The 18,269-nt window shown below is 39.0% G+C and overlaps 2 protein-coding genes across 9 annotated transcripts in view; one reads left to right on the top strand and one right to left on the bottom strand.

Annotated features, from left to right (window-relative positions):
• The window catches only part of LOC146001601 (uncharacterized), a 70,350-nt gene that overhangs the window by 33,498 nt on the left and 18,583 nt on the right, over positions 1 to 18,269 (bottom strand). For 2 of the 8 annotated variants that reach the window (XM_083139127.1, XM_083139126.1), the window contains exon 1: positions 3,975 to 4,052. The exons of 2 other annotated variants lie outside the window; for them this stretch is intronic. In XM_083139127.1, the coding sequence (XP_082995253.1) occupies positions 3,975 to 4,010 (36 nt within the window). In that variant the 5' untranslated portion in view covers positions 4,011 to 4,052. Of the gene's footprint in view, positions 1 to 3,974; positions 4,053 to 4,111; positions 4,388 to 18,269 lie in introns of those variants that run through there. 4 more of the 8 variants (XR_014443589.1, XR_014443588.1, XR_014443587.1 and 1 more) reach the window with 4 other exon arrangements.
• LOC146001600 (uncharacterized) lies at positions 4,235 to 18,184 on the top strand. Its single transcript, XM_083139119.1, has 3 exons — positions 4,235 to 4,347; positions 16,721 to 17,001; positions 18,016 to 18,184. Exons 2-3 carry the CDS (start codon positions 16,760 to 16,762, stop codon positions 18,173 to 18,175), a joined length of 402 nt encoding a protein of 133 aa, XP_082995245.1. The 5' UTR covers positions 4,235 to 4,347; positions 16,721 to 16,759; the 3' UTR covers positions 18,176 to 18,184.

The following is an 18,269-nucleotide window of genomic DNA, read 5'->3' as shown; positions in this document are numbered from 1 at the left end:
GTATTTTATGTAACCTTGAAATAAAAATGAAGAAAACTACTACATCAGCACTTAATTGCTTTTATCCCATTGCTTCAGTAGCTTAAACCACAAAACAGCAGGTTTTAGCGAATTATTCAACTACTACTCTTGAAATTTATGAAAAATCAAGCTTTCATTTTCAGAGCGAAAATTATTTAGGTAATTTTTTACCACTTTAAGGTCATTATATAGGTCATTTTTTTTAGAATTTTTAGGTAATCCAGCTTCCGAGCCCTAATTATGATTATTAAGCTAGATACAATCTGTAAATATATATATATAATGGTCGCAGTGGCTCGGTCGGTAACGCATCTGACTACCATGCTAAAGGTCCCGGGTTTGATCCGCGGAACTTTTCTAACATTGGAAACGGTCCCGGCGCCCACCCGGCGTTGAATGACATGGGTACCTGGGGGAAACCCTGGGACGTGATGCTGATCACATCACCCCCCACCCACGATCAAATCAAGGAAGTGTGGGGTGTCACCCCCACACACCTTCATGGCGTGGTGCTAAGCACAGGGGAGCACTTTACCTTTATATATATATATATATATAAAACAGGGCTCGAAAAATCCCGGCCGCCCTGGCGACTAAAAATTTCATCCTGGCAAATGATCTTTTGCTGTAATATGTACGAAATTCTGAAGATTCTAAGTTCAAATTGAAGTACAGCGTAGCATAAGTTAGCAATTTTTTTTATCAACGTTGTGAACATTCCATAGAATCAGTAACAATTTCTTACTCTTTGTCCCCCATTTCCTGCTTTCTCAAATGATTTAGTGATGTTTTGAATACCGTGATGCTCAGCTTCTTATACATAATGTTTCAAAAATCTCACAACACAATTTTGAAAATGTATATCATGAAAACCGTAAGAGATATTTACACCAGGTTTTCTGCATTATAAAGCCTCATCCATTGAGATATTTCCAATGCTAAAAAATTATCAGTTTACACCACACAGAAAATTAGATAAATTAATAACTGGCAGAAGGCAGCGTTAACATTTTTCCAGAAATGCACTTCTGAGAGAAAAATATGTAAGAAATTATCGAAGGGTCATAATAGATGTCTATTGTCATTTACGACAAATACTGGTCATGTGCAACATTTGATGGATTTTTGACTGACGAATTTATGTGAAAAAGTTACATTTTTGGGACATATCTCCGTAGATGACAACACTAGCAGGTTGAAATATTGTCAACAGACACATGCAACATGTGCCTAAGTATTGGCCATACATTTACATGGAAAATAATAAATCAAGATTTTGTGCCGAAATTGAACTCTTGAGAAAATCCTAGACTGCCCCTGGTTATCCTGAATTCTCTTTGCTCACTTTCGCAGCTACTGTGCCTGTTTATTTCAATTGATTCAGCATGGCGTATACATTGGAGCAGCGCGTGTGCTTTGCTGAAGAGTATTTTATGATACTACTAATTCTTACACTCATGTGCAAGAAGTTTTCAAAGAAAAATACCCTGCTTCTGCTGTACCTCACAAAGCAACTGGTTTACGACTAGTCAAACACCAACAAATGATCCCACAAACTGTTAAGAGTTGGTATTTATTGTTGAAAATCAATTCTCAGATGTTTTCAGCAAATTAACAATGTTTTTCAAATAATGTAATTTATTTTATTTGGATAAATGCTAACAAATTTATTAACCCAGTGATAGCATACATGATCAGTTTAGTGCAGAAAACCAGGTGTAAATATCTCTTACGGTTTTCATGATATACATTTTCAAAGTTTGAGTTGCGTGACTTTTGAAACACTCTGTAGTATGCACAACTGCTAGTAGGTGGTTTCTTGGCGCCTGATTTTCAGAGCTGGCGCCTAGCTTTGAAGAAAGAAAAGACCTCATTATCGTAAGTATGGGATGTAGTTGAACCTTACTTTGGAACGTCAGAAATTAGGTGACATACGTTACCTCATATTGACCAAAACGAGTTGAATCTAAAAGTTGAGATTTTTACTGTGAGTTAGGTTCATGCAGGGCTTCCTTTGTGCCAAATTTCAGAATTTTTCAATAGGGCCCATCCGAGATATTTAACCCTGAAAACTGTCAAAATTCAATAAACGGCCATGTTTGAGTCCATGCTGTAAAAAAGAGTTGAATTTCTAAGCACTGATATTTTATTTACAGACACCCTGCAGGCAGGTCTACACATGAAAAAAAATCAAGCCTTAGTCTAAACCCCTTCATTGAAAAATCGGTCTTCAAAATCCAATTTTTTAACTATCATTACCACAATTTCCACCATAATTTTCGTACTTACGATGCAATTTTAAGCAAAACATACTTGAATATCTAAGAAAGTATACTTCATTAGCTACAAAATAAATTTTGTTTCAAGTCTCTAGCTCGAATGGTTTTTGAGATATTAAGGTTTCTGAAAAGTGCTAAATGAGCAAAGAAAGCCATGCGCCATGTTGGAAAAATGGCTGATCCAGGAAAACTAGAGAAAAATTTTTTTTGGAACATTGGTTTTCATATCTAGAAACATGTACAAACGTATGTACTAAAAATGATTTTTTTCTAAAATGGTCATGACCATTGGATCGTGTGGCATGGAATGACCCTTAGGTCATAACGAATGGCATGCACCAAACAAAAATAACAGACTTAGTGACATCAGTTATTTAAATGGCTTTAGGAACACACTAGGCAAACAGTTGCAATTTTGTTCATGGAAATTCTTCAGCAGGAGACCTGACTTTCTAAAGAAATAAAAAAAGTAAAGTGCTCCCCTGTGCTTTGCACCATGCCATGAATGCATATAGGGGGTGTGGGGTTAGGGCCACACACTTTCTTGATCTCGGCCAAGCTGAGGGTGATGTGATCAGCACCATGCCCCTGGCCACCTTTACCCTGCAGAGTTTCCTCCAGGTACCCACTATATAAGACGCTGCGTGAGCACTGGAGCAGCTTGAACAGGTTGAAAAAGTCCCGAATAGTTGAAAAGACCTGACTTTCTGGCAGAAATAAACTATTGCATGCATTCTTGCTCATTTTAAGAACAGTCAAGACACATTAATATTGTGTGGCTTACTGTACTTCACATCACTCTGTCCAAAATTCATTGTATTTTTCAAACCAGTGCCATTTGAACCTACTGTGCACGTGCATTGTCTGCAAGTAGCAGACAATTTTCACAGAACAAACAGCCTCCCAGTTGGACTTTAGAAACTTCACAATTGTACGTGAGAACTTAAGAAATGGCCATTTGCCAAAACTCATCTAACACGTTAAACTCATGCAACTTTCAGAACATGCTCACAGTCACTGAACCTCATCTCATCATCTCAAAGCAAAAGTATCACACAATACTTTCAATGTTAAAAGAAACTGGTAATGCACAGTGTTTGCTAAGCACATCAAAACACCGATCATTATATTAACAATATAAAGATCATCTTTGTGAAGTTTGAAATTCTTTCTACCATTCATTCTTCTAATTGCAAAAGGAGGGTAGTTCTGAATTTTTATTCTGATTGTTTCACTGATTATTAGGTCCTCGTGGTGAACTAGCTATTCTATTCTTTGGTACTTTTGAGGAAAATTAAGTAACACCATTTATAAAGAGGAAGGTTTCATTATTTTTCAACCTGCAGCATTTGTAAAATACATTTCTTCGTGCAACTTGAAATATGTGTTCAAAGGAAATATATTATTCAAATATTGTCCTACCCTACGAATATGTTGAATAAAACATCAACCAGTAGTGGTCTACTTTCTAACATAATTTTCAATTTATTTATGAAGAGTGCTTACAATTTAATTTTTCTGTGTGAGAGAAATGAGTTCGAATATAAATGTACATTTTTATTTTGCACAAAATACTCAGAGCCAAAAAATGACGCAATTTTGCGCAACCAAAGTTTCCATAATGATCTGTTTGTACTCTTGAATGTGGCTTACCCTTTACATCTAATTACATACCAATAAACTCGCGACTTTTCTGTTGAATATATACATTATCTTTCAAGTTGAATAAGTGTGCGTTACGTGACCGTGACATTGACCAAAGTCATATGCACATTGAACAGATTCTGAAATATATTAAATAAACTACTTACTATTAACCGCAGCATTGTATTTGATATAAATAACTATAATTTCCAATGTTCCTATGTAAAAAAATCACAACAAAATAAAACTATTTCATAATTAAAAATCTCTTGAAGCACAACACATCACACACGACTCGAGGCTGAACTCGGCGTCAGCTGATTTTGTTACTATTAAGTACATACTTCAAGCAACGTGATTTCCACGGTCGATCATCAATTTTGCACAAATTGCATTAAAGAAGGTATTTTCATATTTTATAACCATTATTTTCCAAGATATATCAATATGTTCCTAGATTAATACATTTTCTAAGATGGATTTTCACGTTCTATAAAGGATACGAACGTTACGAACGCAAAAATACAGTTTTTCACCTCTTGCTTGTTTGTTACCTCTGTTTGAGCGAAAAGATTCAGTTTATTTTTCTGTACATTCATACCCACTAATCATAAACTTACATTTCTCTCGTCTTAATCTGTTCTTAAGATTTGTAACATCCTCTTAGCAGACGAATTACCTGGCAGGAGCAAATTTGACGCTTATTCTTACTGCTGACACGCGCGTGGCAGCAGACTCGGCCTGTTACAAATCTTAAGAACAGATTAAGACGAGAGAAATGTAAGTTTATGATTAGTGGGAATTAATGTACAGGTAATTTAGAACCTTTTTCTTTAGAAAGCATTTAGCGATATTATTTTAATGCTAACAAAACCTTACCTAACTGCGAGAGCATTTAGGTTTATTATTAGAAGAATGCTAAGGGACCTAATCTTAAATCATTTTTGTGTAAGTAATCGCTAAAACTTAACAGTATGTGTTACAGACGTAATTGCATACATAGCATGATGAAATCACAATAAAACAAAGACCGAGTCTGCTGCCACGCGCATCTTTTTTGAGGTTCCAGCAGAAAAAGGACGTGGCAGCAGACACTGCCTTTGTAACATCCTCTTAGCAGACGAATTACGTGGCAGGAGCAAATTTGACGCTTATTCTTACTGCTGACACGCGCGTGGCAGCAGACTCGGCCTTATTTTTAACTTTTGCAAATATTAAATTATAAAATTATATTTTTTGGAATTCTGGATGATTATAAACAGTTTCAATTTTTAAATATAGTCAACACATGTGCGTTAGACAATTATAATTTTCGAAATACGTAAAATATTTTCATTTGATTTACTCCGGTGATGTAGTGTCGACTATAGAACCTGATAGAACCTATTCCCTCGTGTCTGTGTCCAGTCTTTTCGCTTTACTGCCTGAATTCACTGATTTTTCCGTACCGGATCTGTCTAGTCTGTGCTGAAAACTATGTATAGATAGCCGAGAAAAAATATTTGCTCCCAACCTTGTGTTGTAACCATAAGCCACACAATGATTGTCGCCTTTCCTTAAGACACTGCCTTTACACCTTTGAACTCCATGATATTCTATTGAAAACCGGAAGTAAAGTTCCCGCCCGCGCCAAGGAAGCACAGAAATGTAAACAACCAATGAATAACCCCCATTGGAAACCAACACGACGGTGTCGACGTTACTCGGCCTAGGGAAAATGGCCTGTAGAATTCGAGATTTCCACAGTGTCGGAACATTTCCCGACTTGGTAAACACATTACATTTACTTTACAATTACGACCAGTGCCGGATCTACAAGCCGCAAAACAAAACCTCGCAGTGCGGGGGGCTGAGACAATGGACATTTCCACTTTGACATGAAAAACGTTTTAAATCCATTCATTTTACAGATAATGACACAAACATGAAACGTGCAAAATATCTCGGCGATATTTGTTTCGGTTCTCGAGAAACACGCCTTCAAACACCGCTGAAATTCACCTACTACGTCACGGATTTGAAAACGTCCTCTCCACACACAGGAGGTCCTCTGACGTCATCACTTAGAAATGCGTGTAGGCGGGGCTTCTGCTCGTCCCGTCAACTTAGCATGAGTCGCGGAATCGACAGAAAATTCACTTGTTACTGTGTAAAACAAGTATCTTACAACTTCCAGTGCAAAAATCTGTGCTCCATTTCTTGGAGATGAATTATGCCCTAGCAGTATAGTAGTATTTACCATAATTCAGCCACTCGGTAGAGAGTTTTCCCATTAGGGTGACAAAGCAAACCTTGTAACAGTCAATGGCTGAACACGTGAACAGCCTTGTTCATTGCGAATACATAGGTTAGTTCTGACTGGCAAGAACTTAATGTTATAGGAATGCCTTTTCTGGAATTACAATTATTTTCGTCATAATATTTTCTTCACAAATTTTAAGAAAATTATTTTAGAACACACTGGTTTACACGCCAATTTCTACAATATAAGAGGTGATACGGTATAAAAAGGTACGGTGAGTTTTTTAATTTCCTGCAGTAAATGACAGTTTTCTTCAGTTAATATATATATATATATATATATATATATATATATATATTGCAAATTTTTGTATTTAGCCTACTTTTACGTCGCTTTTCCGTTCACTTTGTTTAACCGCAACGATGAGAACGCATGGTTAATTTATTATGTATCATCTCTAACATCACATTTCTTCCCACTTTTGGCTAATCGCTACAATGAAGATGAATAACTACAAGCAGTATTCGAAGTCGGGATGCAGGAGTACACGCCCCCCCACACACACACTACCACCAACTGCACAATCTAAGTATCACCCAAGCTGCCATGATAAGAGACGAACTTTTTCTTCTGTCCCATCTCATTTCGAAAACATTCACTTGTCCCATCTCCTTTTATGAGACGAGACGGAACATGCCTCGTCTCGTGAGCAACACTAACATTAACAATAGAAGCATCCCCCTAGCTGTCCCCAAAGTCTCGAGCAAACATCCTCCCATGCAGTGGCGGCTCGTGGTGAACCAAAGTGGAGGGGCGACAGGTCACAAATTTGCTCTACTTGTAATGTGAGTTTAATTGATTAATTTCGTATATAACAGCCAACATGATAAGAAATTGATATATTCGTCTTTACCGAATATCATGTTTTGCACGTTTGCACATATTATGATAAATTAATAATTATTTAACAGTAATGCAAAGATTACGAAAGATGGAAGAAGAAATAGAGTTCTAACAGATTTAGTTGTTTGTTTTTTAACTTAACAGAGGGGAAAAATGATAAGCACAATGACGAATATTTACGTGCATCAGGCGCGGCTCGTGCATTATTTACCCGGGGGTTCACTGAAGTCATGTGACATATATTCAGTTTCCGCAAAATAAACTTCCTTCGCCTAACAAAAGGATGGGGGGCGGGCTTAAAAGATTTGTCCAGAATTTTTTTTATATAGGAGTATAAGGTTTTGTATTAGGGGTGTGCGAATAAATTTAGGGCTGAAACTACAATAAATTGTGCCTTTATGAAAAAAGTTGAGTTTTGTTGGAATGGACGTCCTCAAGTAGGGGCAAGTAATATATTTTTTCCTCAGGAGGAGCAAAAAACACTCCTTCAGTCTGAAGTTACTGCAACGCTTTTATAATAATTACCAAAAATTACTGTGACTGAAATTAAATTATATGCGTGTAATATATAATTTTTGGTTTACATTCAATTTCCATGAGGGGCTGCCCCCTTTTCCCCTTCCGGACGTCCATGCCGACTAATCAAAACTGGTCCTACATTTATTAAAGGGAAATGGCAACTAATGGCATGTGCATACTAGAAATCGAACCTGAGACCCTTTCATTGATACAAGATAACTTTGTTCAAATTTGGGGCTGGTCGACCAGCACACGCTTTTTTTCAGTGGACAAGGAAGTTCGTTTACGTTAATTACGTGCATTTCTATCGGTCATTTCTTACCTGCGCGGACAGCAACGCCTACACTGCATCATGTGACATAACCTAGGTAAAGTCCATCCCTCGCTTCACTCGCAGCATCACTTAATACTTTCCAACAAGTATCCAAGCACTTCAAAAACTAACAAACTTGAGACGATTGACACCGAGCGACAGCGAGTCACGTCTTCGCGCCATTCTTTCTCTTTCGCGAACCCGAAGTGTTTCCACCTTTAAGGAAAAACCTCTGAATGCATGCACGAGCTATTTTGGTAATGTATCTCCTTTATTTTAATTCATCGCATCTAATTCCAGCTTTTATTTGTTTCCACTCATCCATCTCTGCCACAATTTTGCATTTATTCCAAGAAGTTCAGTACAAAAATGATACAAAGAGAATATTGAATATGTAATGTGTGCGCTTCAAACTTGAACTGCACACAGCAACACTGGAAGGGAGGAAGCAGCGAGATCGGAGCCTTGTCCCGCGCCTTCTGCGAGAGAACGAACTGCGCATGACCGTTGGGTTGAACATAGGTTCTGCAAATCTCACCTCCCATGTATTTTGTCCTATACCCTCCTCGCGCTTCTGCTCCCGCACGAAGCTTTCACAATGGCAAGAGCTGTCCTGTGGGGGTTCAACTGAGGGTCTGTATCAGGGCGGCTGAATCGCGGTTTCTTCTTCTCAGCAAAAGAGTCCACCGTATTACGGGCACAAATACATGACTTATTGTGTAGAATTTTTAGCGAAATAATGTGAAAATGTAAAGACATTGTTTATTGTTCATTCTCGAGGTGATTATCGTATATTACTGGGGGTTCACTGATCCTGTGCGCTATAGGGCCAACCGCGCCTGACGTGCATTGAACGTGAAAATTACTAGTAAAAATGTTACACAAAAAACGTTTCCTGTCCAACATGACTAATTGATATATGAAATAGGGCGGCAAAGTAAATATCTCACTGGAAAGGTGATATCTGCGTTACCAGAAGCTCAAGCTCTACAGTAAAAACTTCAAACTTACCAGAAATCTTCTTCAGACATGCTTGTTCTATGTAGATTCAAATTCGGTCTAGGCCGGCCTAGGTTTTTTATGTTTATTTTATTCATCCAGACTTCTGGTAGAAAAACTTCGCACCAACAAGTTCTCCACATAGCTCATCGCAACAAACGCACAACTACAGCACACTACCGAAAAAGCTTCACTTTTCCATGGAAAACGAAGAAACAACAAGCAAAGAGATTCGAGTATTCTCTTTGCAACAAGTGTCAATGCTATCGTCATAGAAAACTATTTATTCTATGCTATCGTCTTCCCATGCAGTCATTTTATTGCCTCTGGGTTGCCAGACAATTTTGCCAAATTTTCAGAAATTCGTAGTACACAGGTTCCTGAAGCGGCTCTTGGTGAGTTTAGATGACTAGTTTCTAATTTATTTCACAGCCGGCTTGAAAGGAAATTGTGAAACTTTGTCACACTATCAGGGTTTTTTCAAAACGTGCTAATCAAAACATGTAATTAAATCTAATTGTGTGAGTAACACGAAGCTGCAGCCGACTTCCGTGGCTAGCATACAGCATTGCAAAGCCATGGATCCTGGGTTCGAATCCCGGCCTGGACATGGGTGTTCTTTGTGAGTGCCCTTCCATCATTTAATTATCACTTATTCTCATCGTCGTGATTACCGAAAAGTAGCAGAAAGCGACGGTAAATAACAAATATCAAGCACCTGTCTGTACTTTTTCAGTTACCGATATTTTCTTTCCTCATTGGAAATTGCATTATTTATTGCTCTATGGAATACAGAATGATTTCTTTCGACGGTTGGTAATTTTCCTTCTTGTGTTAACTTCATTGCTTCTGGCAACTCTTCATTGTTTACCGTTCTCCGGAGAGAGGGCCAGTTTCGCCTAGGGGGTTGGTTTCGGACGACAAACCCCTCCGTCCTCCCAGCCCATTCCCAGCCACAGTTCCCGCGCGTGTTATTCCGCCAGTTCCCTCGCCTCTTACCCCTCGCGGCCGCGCCTGAAAATGCTCTATGTCTCGTAAGGTGGGAGGACGCCGCCCCGCCAGATTTCTCTCGAAGTTTCGTATTACCCCGCAAGGTGGCGTGCAAACTGCGCAATTGTCGCGGAAGAATGAATACAGAACCGACTAACCAACGATCTATAAGCAACGGAATATTTGTAATTCAGACAATGTAAAAGCTAATATATAAATGTTAATGTAATGTTTGTTCACTTGTGATTACACACGGCAGTGCGGCGTCCGTATCGTCCTTATGAGCGGCCGCCCCTGCTCCCATGTAACAATTTCCAGTTTGGTTTGATTGGTTTGATTTGGTGTTTTAAGTCCACTTTATGCACAGTAAGGCTAATCGGGACTGGACCTACAGTTTAAAGTGGGATCCGAACCACTATGTGCCTCCACCGGGTATCGAACCCGGGACCCCTTGATTACAAGGCAACGACGCTACCACTGCGCCATCGGGGAGGCCCTGTAACAATTTCCAGTTCAATGAAATGTCACTCACACTTCCTCAGATAAATCATGAATTTTGTGTATAATAATTACAACGCCAGTTCATTCCTGGTAATTCTGAATCTGCAGTTTGGTTTGCATATATAAGCAGGACAATATTTAGTTTTCGAGGGCTGTACCGTCGAAACGAGGAGTCAAAATAAAAATAAAGTGTTTTTTTGTATTTATAATGATAAGCTTTTGCATACGTGTTAATTCTATATTTTTCTAGACTTGAGACGAGAACGAGAATTGCCCTCCCAAACCGAGACGGATGTTTATAAATTGAGACGAGACTGTCAATGAGACATTTACAAATAAACACGAGACAGACATTTACAACTCTCAACGAGAACGAGACCAAGGGTGCCATGTCTCGTCTCGATAAGATCCTTAGTGGTGAAGTTGTGAACCAACCAATTAATGAGTTCGGGGTAACGAGATGAGGCGGCTTTTTTCGCAGTACAAAATTCAAAATAATTATATCGTACCATTTCAGTATGGGACATGATGGTATGGGATATTGTTATACACATGGACGTATATATAATTCACGGGGGGGGGGGGAGGGATGGATCAACTTTTAGTATGAGTAGGGTTGCTTTATTTCGTAAGTGAAAATCCAGGACACTGCTGGCCGGAAGCTTGTTGGGCAGCATGGAGGGAGGGGATGTTGGTCCCGACAAAGTTGTGTGTTTGTAGTCAGGAAGTCACGCTACTTAGTATTGATACTTTTCTGTTCATCTTGTGTCACTACGTTTTTAAGAACCAAATTTCTTTAATATGATTCGAGGGGGAAAAAATAACTGATTTGACAATCTCAATGCAGTTTCTTATCGCAGAAATTCCGAAACTATCAGGAAATTGTAGATATTGGTCTGCAGTCCCATCTGGTGTGTGGAATTATGAAATTTCTTTCCCATCCGTATCCCGTCCTATACTTCTCTAATTTAAGAGAATGAAATAAGTCCGAAGGAATCTTTTATGAACAAGCGGATAGAACAAGGAAACTGGTAATTTTAGTGAACCAACAAAAGAGGGGGGTTGGACCCGTTGAATCCCCCTTAAATACGCCCATGGTTATACACATTATTTCCTTGTAATGATTATACACAAACTAAGTATAGATATGTACTGTGCAACTAATGTAATCTTCTCAGTGTATTTTCTCTTATCTGCACAAAAATATTTGATCATAATTTGCACAACAGAAATGGAACAGAAACTGAAATTGATTTATGGAAAAGAAAGTTAAATAGGCTTTATAAATAAAGTGAAGAATGTGAAAATTCCTATTTTGCACTACATAGATTACGGTAAATATCGATAAATATAAGTTTAGAAAATATTTTTGAGTGTCTGGTCAGCAACCAATTTTATAAGCAATATTTTTCGCATGGCCTGAGAACACACACGCAGCTGAACTCTTTCATTTATCTTGAACGTGAGCAGCACGGATATTTCATAGAAGAATGATCATTACAAAGCACAGCTTTCCTTTCTCCTATCGCTCCTTCTTCCATTATTTAAATCGGTACAAATTTGTAAAACTGCTGCACGTGTTCGCTCACCGTGGGCTACCCATCCGGAACTGGACGCTCGAAGCAGACGACAAACGAGCTCTCCCTAAGGAGTGACTTAGTAACATGGCGGCGGCGTGTTTTCAGCGCAACGCTAGCCTCGCAACTTTGGAAGTCTCGTTTCTGCCTTAAACTGGACGCAGAGAAACGCGAGAACTTGCAGGGATCATTTTTCCAAGGTGTAGTTTTTAAAATTGTTGTAAAAAAAATTGAGGCCTCCTTCAGGGAGGCCTTCAGCCATTGGCATAGTAGAAGGTTCGTATATGCGTATGTAAAAAATAAACGTAGTATTATATACGTAGTACACAAACGTATACAATACATACAGGTAAAGTTAAAGTCAGTGCCCAATCTATAAGTGCGGAAACAATTAAGCCTTTAGGGGGCCCTCAGGCATTGACATAGCAGAGGGTTCGTATATGCGTATGTAAAAAATAAACGTAGTTACTCAGTGGTGCAGAAACGAATACAATATATGCAGGTAAAAGTAAAGTTCCCTGTGCACATAGCACCGTCCCATGAAGGCACATTTAGGGTATGTGGGAGTAGTGCCCACATATTTTCGATGTCGGCCATCTTGGTTTGGTTGATTGATTTGGTGTTTTAAGTCCACTTTATGCACAGTAAGGCTAATCGGGACTGGACCTACAGTTTAAAGTGGGATCTGAACCACTATGTGCCTCCACCGGGTATCGAACCCGGGACCCCTTGATTACAAGGCGTCGACGCTACCGCTGCGCCATCGGGGAGGCCCCTCGGCCATCTTGGAGGTGATGTGATCAGCACCACGGCTCGGCCTCCTCTAACCCCACCCCCGGGGTACCATTTGATTTTCGGCTGGATGGGCCCTTGATCCGCTTTATGCGGGGACACACATGGCAAAGCGGTGACATGCCCAAAGGGGTGACGGTATCCCATTTGGCCCAGTATTCCTACAAGGTCGGTATTGAAGATTGCAAAATTTCATTACAAAGGGCTTGATTTATTTGGTACCCATTATCAGTTGGTGTGTGTGTGTGTGTGTGTGTGTGTGTGTGTGTTTCGAGCATAGCTGGAAGTGGAAGAACAGATTTATGGTGTGTGGAGACAGTGGCGTAACCACAGTTGGCCCAACGAACCTAGGACGAAAACTTCTGGGGGGACAAACATTGGAGTAAAGAAAAGCAATATTAGCTGAATCTAAGAGAAGCAGCACAAAATGATAGCCTACTCAAGATGGAATTTGTTCTCATATATTTCTTGCATTTTTCTTCCACACGGCCAATAGCACCTGCAGAGGGACACAGAGGGGCAACTGCCCCTCCCTTCGATTTCAAATGTTATGCACATAGAAATACGTTTCGCAAATTTTCTTGCTCGCTTCGCTCGCAATACATTCGGACCTGGGAACCGAAGGATCTAAATGAAGAAAGTTGTAAAAGAAGAGAATCCCATAGCACCCCGTGAAATTATTTGCACCCTGTTAGATAAATCAATATCGTTTTCAGTTTGCAAAAATTGGATCTAAACATTTCCTTGCTCGCCTCGCACGCAATATGATTGTTTTCTGTAATGCATTGTAAATTACCAGAGAGGGAAGTAAAAGTAAGACAAATTCAGATTGTTGCTGCTAAACAGTTTTGTTTTAAATTGTATGAACAATTGTTTTGAGGAAAAGGAGCTCTCACCATATGAGAGACAATTCACATCATTTTTGCGGTTGGTTTGTTATGAGGTGGATGAATTGATTATAATGTATTCAAATAATATACATAGGCCTATGTACTAAAAAAAACATTGAATACGTGTACAATTTAGTGTGTTAACATGTTGATATGCATTTTCTTATTTTACGTCCATGTTTCGTATGTGTAAAACATATGTTCTACATGAAAGTTACAAATGTCACATGTCCAAAAATAATTATATTCGTCATTTTTGCGTGCCTCTCCGATGTCGCAATAGTAGTCGTCGCCTTGTAATCAAGGGGTCCCGGGATCGATTCCTGGTGGAGGCACATAGTGGTTCGGATCCCACTTTAAACTGTAGGTCCAGTCCCGATTAGCCTTACTGTGCATAAAGTGGACTTAAATTAAAACAACAAATCAAATCGTCACTTTTGTCTTTCAAAAATACAGTTTGTGTGCTTTTTCGATTTTTAGCTAATGTGAAATTGAACGTGTTGAAAAAACTACCAGAATAAAATGACAATAATAATAATAATGCTATTATTATTATTATTGGCACGTTTATCTTCCTGGTACTTGCCTCCCCCCCCCCAAGACAAAAATTCGTGGTTGCGCCTCTGTGTGGGGGTGGCTACTTTCACCTCAGGATCTAGCGTGGGCAATCTCATTCGCAAACGCGAAGGCCTTATTTTAATTTCACAGATACTGATAAATAATTTGCACAGTTTGAATAAAATATAGTAAACATTATGTCATTTTACGACACGCACGGTAAAGCTGCTATTGGGGCATAGGCTCACGCCACTGGCGCTCAAAGCAGTGTGAAAGGGGGCGAAGGATCGGGACACTGAAAATAAATTTAGACGAGGGATTGAGATAATTGAGGATATAAGAAATATAGTTTGTTTTTTTCTCTCAGGTTGCGAGAAGGACGTTAATCCGCCATTGTGCACAATCCTGTATGCAAGGTCGCCTTTAGGTGTGTGTGAAGCGTGGCACAGCGCAGGGCCTCACGCCCTGTTTGGAGAACATAACTTAAAGAAGCAGGATGTTAAAAAAGTGAACAAAAAGGATGCTTTTTTGAGAAGTAGGAATTCGAACTTCAATAACAGTGGCGTCCCCTGGATTTTCGAAATTATGCTCAACTCCGAAAAGGTTCCAGCAGGCCCGTTGCTTAGCGCAGGGTTGGTGATTTACACTTTAGCTATAAAATCTACTCTATTCTTTGCCTTAGTATTGGTAACAATCACAACTTCTTTCTCATTTGCTAAGCATAACCTTTAGTCTAAAGTTGTTGAAAATAACAAGTTTGCATCACATCAGTTGATCGCTCTCGTTTTGATAGTTTTCCATTGTTGGCTGCTTTCAAACCAAAATTTCAGCCAAAATCATGAAAGGATGATTTTCAAATGATTTAATGAACTTCGAATTTACAGCTTTCCACGCAATGTAACTGATGAGACTTGCAAGGAAAGTTGTTCTACTTTCATTTATAGAAAGAAGATTGGTAAGGATCCGACCCTCTTTTGGACCATTTCTGAGGAATAGCTTTGAAATTCAGCGGTGAGGAATTGTCTTTAAGGTTGTTTTCGGATGGAAATCTGCGAGGTTGCAAAACGGAACTTGCAAAGGTTTTCCCTGGGGGAAAGGTCGAAAACTTCCACTGTTTACTCATCCCAAATTCCAACTGTCCATATCGGCTGTAAAATCTAGAAAATGAAAGCGAACATATGCATCGGCCTTCATCAGAAGCATGGTACCACGACAGTTTCATACGAAAACAACGTAAGTTCAAAGGCGTGTTTTCATTTCTTTCCTTTCATATAAAAGGCAACTTAGGAAGCCGTGCCTTCAGTTCACTCACTCTCTTCGTCTTGGGTTGGAACAAGAACAGCAATTGCAATGGCGTTCAGGCAGGTAAGTTGGGAACGAAAGTTCAGAGAAAAGTTCCACTGGATCAGTACTTATACAACGTGAGTTCTGCAGTTCGATTTCTATTCATTTGTGATTCGCAGAAATTGTGAATAGAATTCAAAGGGGGTGATTTTGATTCTAGGGATGCGAAAGAAACTGAGATAGGATTCCACTTGTCCTTGCACTTACCTCAGCAAGATTACATAGAATTTTCTAAATTCTAAGTTCTGAATAATTAGTTCTGTTTAGAATTTCTGCCAGAACAGTCAGAAGTATCTGAAAGCATGAATAGATGCAGATGAAAATATCTGAGTTTTTCAATAGTTTTGATTCTTGAAAATAATTTACATATTTTTCTTCTTATAAAATATATCCTACCTAAGGACAAAACTTGTTCTTAACTATTTGCTTTGTTAATTGTTGTAAGAAAGTATGTGAGTCGTGGAGATAAAACTGTTTTCTTAATTCATAAAATGAATGTGGTGGCTGTTGATGGATTGGTTACAATTTTAGAGGTTAAATGGATTTAGAAAAAGAAAGATCCGTGAAACTTTACAGTTTACAAATCATGGGTAAATTAAGGGACAATCTCTTCCTCGGACCTTCAAAATCTATAATAAAATAACATGATTATGGTGACTTTTTTTCATATCTAAGATATCATAAAGGCCCCTTCCCCTCCGGGATATATTAAATTAACAGTAAATTTTCAATGAACGTAAGAAGTAAGAACGTTTATGAATATAGGGGTGGTAACTGAAGAAAGGCAATCAACCAATCACTGCCTTCCTAACATCCATTTCTGTTACTTAATAAAAATTCAATTTTTTATATTCTTTTATCTTCTATCTAATTTCCTTGCCAGGACAGTTGTTTTTATGCAAATTTTAGCGATAATGAATATTTACTGTTGTAACTATATTCTTATACCGTGTTTTTACCTATTCGTGTAATAATGGCAATATTAATTTACATATTATTATGGACACACATATAAAGCATATTAACGTATTAATTATAAACATTTTTATTGTTATTTTTCTGAGACAGTTGGTTCTGACGTCTCCTCTTCCCGAAATATATTTCTAGATGCGTGCCTGGTATCTAAGTATGGTATATATCTTTTCCAGATTTTTGTAGTGAGCTGCCTTGTCTACCTGGCTTTGGGAATGCCCCAACGCCTGGACGGAGAGTTGACCGACGAGGAGAAGGCAAAGTTGGAGTTGGAGAGGGCGAAGAACGCCAAGTACTCGTTCTCGTCGTCGGTGGAAGACGGCATCAGCGATCTCACGCACTCCCGTGACGAGGTGAGGGACGGGCTCAGCGTCAGGGGCTCCTACGTCTACAGCGACGGCTACTACAAGAGGAGGGTCACGTACGAGGCTGACCAGAACGGATACAGGGTGGTCAGGTAAGCCAGATCGCTAAATTCACCTGCTTCCTTCATGAAATTATCTCCGGATTTCGTGTTCTTTGAACCGCGAGCAGTTTCATGAGTTGTTTACAACAAGGTTTAACCGAACTCAAAGTTGGTTTTAAGTCCACTTAATGCGCAGATCCGACGCACTGTGTAATGTGCTCAACAAGGGATCAAAACCAGAACCCATTGATTACAAGGCAGACAACGTTACCACCACGGACGGGATGTCCAACACCGTTTTATTGGAAAAAATCATGGAAAATGTAACGGAAATTGCCACTACAAAATAAGCTGAATAAGAAAGTACAAATACAAAAAAATATTTTTTGGAAAATTCCAATTATCCTATACAACATTTCAAAAACCGCTTCCACAGATTTTCGGAGCCAATTGATTGATTTGCTGTATTTTACTTCGCATTTCTGCCACTTTAGGCTAATCACGAAAGTGTGGATGAAATGTAATAAGATGAAATATATGAAAAGATAATCACAAACATATATGGACAGGACACAACACGAGCTCCACAGAGGATTATACTGGCTGAGTCCACACGCCAGATCTTTGTTAGCCTTCAAAATGCAGTGGAGTGTGTACTTCGTGGAAGAGAGGTTCATATTTAGGTGACTGCAAGGGTCACCCCATACACCTCAGGAGTAACTGAACACCATTTTAAGCAATATATGAAAGTATAGCTTCATCATTGTTGTGAGATATGCAACCCTGCACTTTTCCTTTGTTGACACAACAGAGGAATGCAGATTGAGATGCATCCAAAACTTCAACACTATGTATCCGTAAAAATAGCTTCATCTTGCCGTTTGTTTAAGATACAAAATATTTTCATAATTTCTACACTTTCTTGACAGAAGTTACTTGAGTGGATTTTCTCTAAGTATGACCAGTTTCGATTAGTTTGTGCGTACAGAGACATTTTACACTGAAACGACATTTTTTCATTCGTTGACATAATTAACAATCTTTTCTCCTTCTTATTTTCCACAGTGATGTAATGGAGCCCTTGCCTGATGGTCCTCAGGTGAACCCAACCGGAATAGCCTCCGTCAAAACAAACGTTGGTGGTTCCGGCGTTCAGTACACCATCCAGGGAGTCCCGGTGGAGGCCACAGAAGAAGAAGAACAACAACCACCCACTGCATTCTAAACCGAAAACCTTGTGAATCTGCTCTTCTCATTCGTTTGTTTACTTTAACATAACGTGTTGATGTCCTCTATTTAATGTTAATAAATCGGTGTTT

Source organism: Lepisma saccharinum, chromosome 17 (assembly GCF_977018435.1).
Source record: "Lepisma saccharinum chromosome 17, izLepSacc3.1, whole genome shotgun sequence".
NCBI classification, from domain to species: domain Eukaryota; kingdom Metazoa; phylum Arthropoda; class Insecta; order Zygentoma; family Lepismatidae; genus Lepisma; species Lepisma saccharinum.
This window is presented reverse-complemented; position numbering and strand designations above follow the sequence as displayed.

What these genes read in the sequence shown, in the direction of transcription:
- LOC146001600 (XM_083139119.1), top strand. Translation starts at nt 16,760, where the DNA reads ATGCCCCAACGCCTGGACGGAGAGTTGACCGACGAGGAGAAGGCAAAG. An exon ending in AACGGATACAGGGTGGTCAG is followed by an intron (nt 17,002 to 18,015) that starts GTAAGCCAGATC and finishes TATTTTCCACAG; the next exon opens with TGATGTAATGGAGCCCTTGC.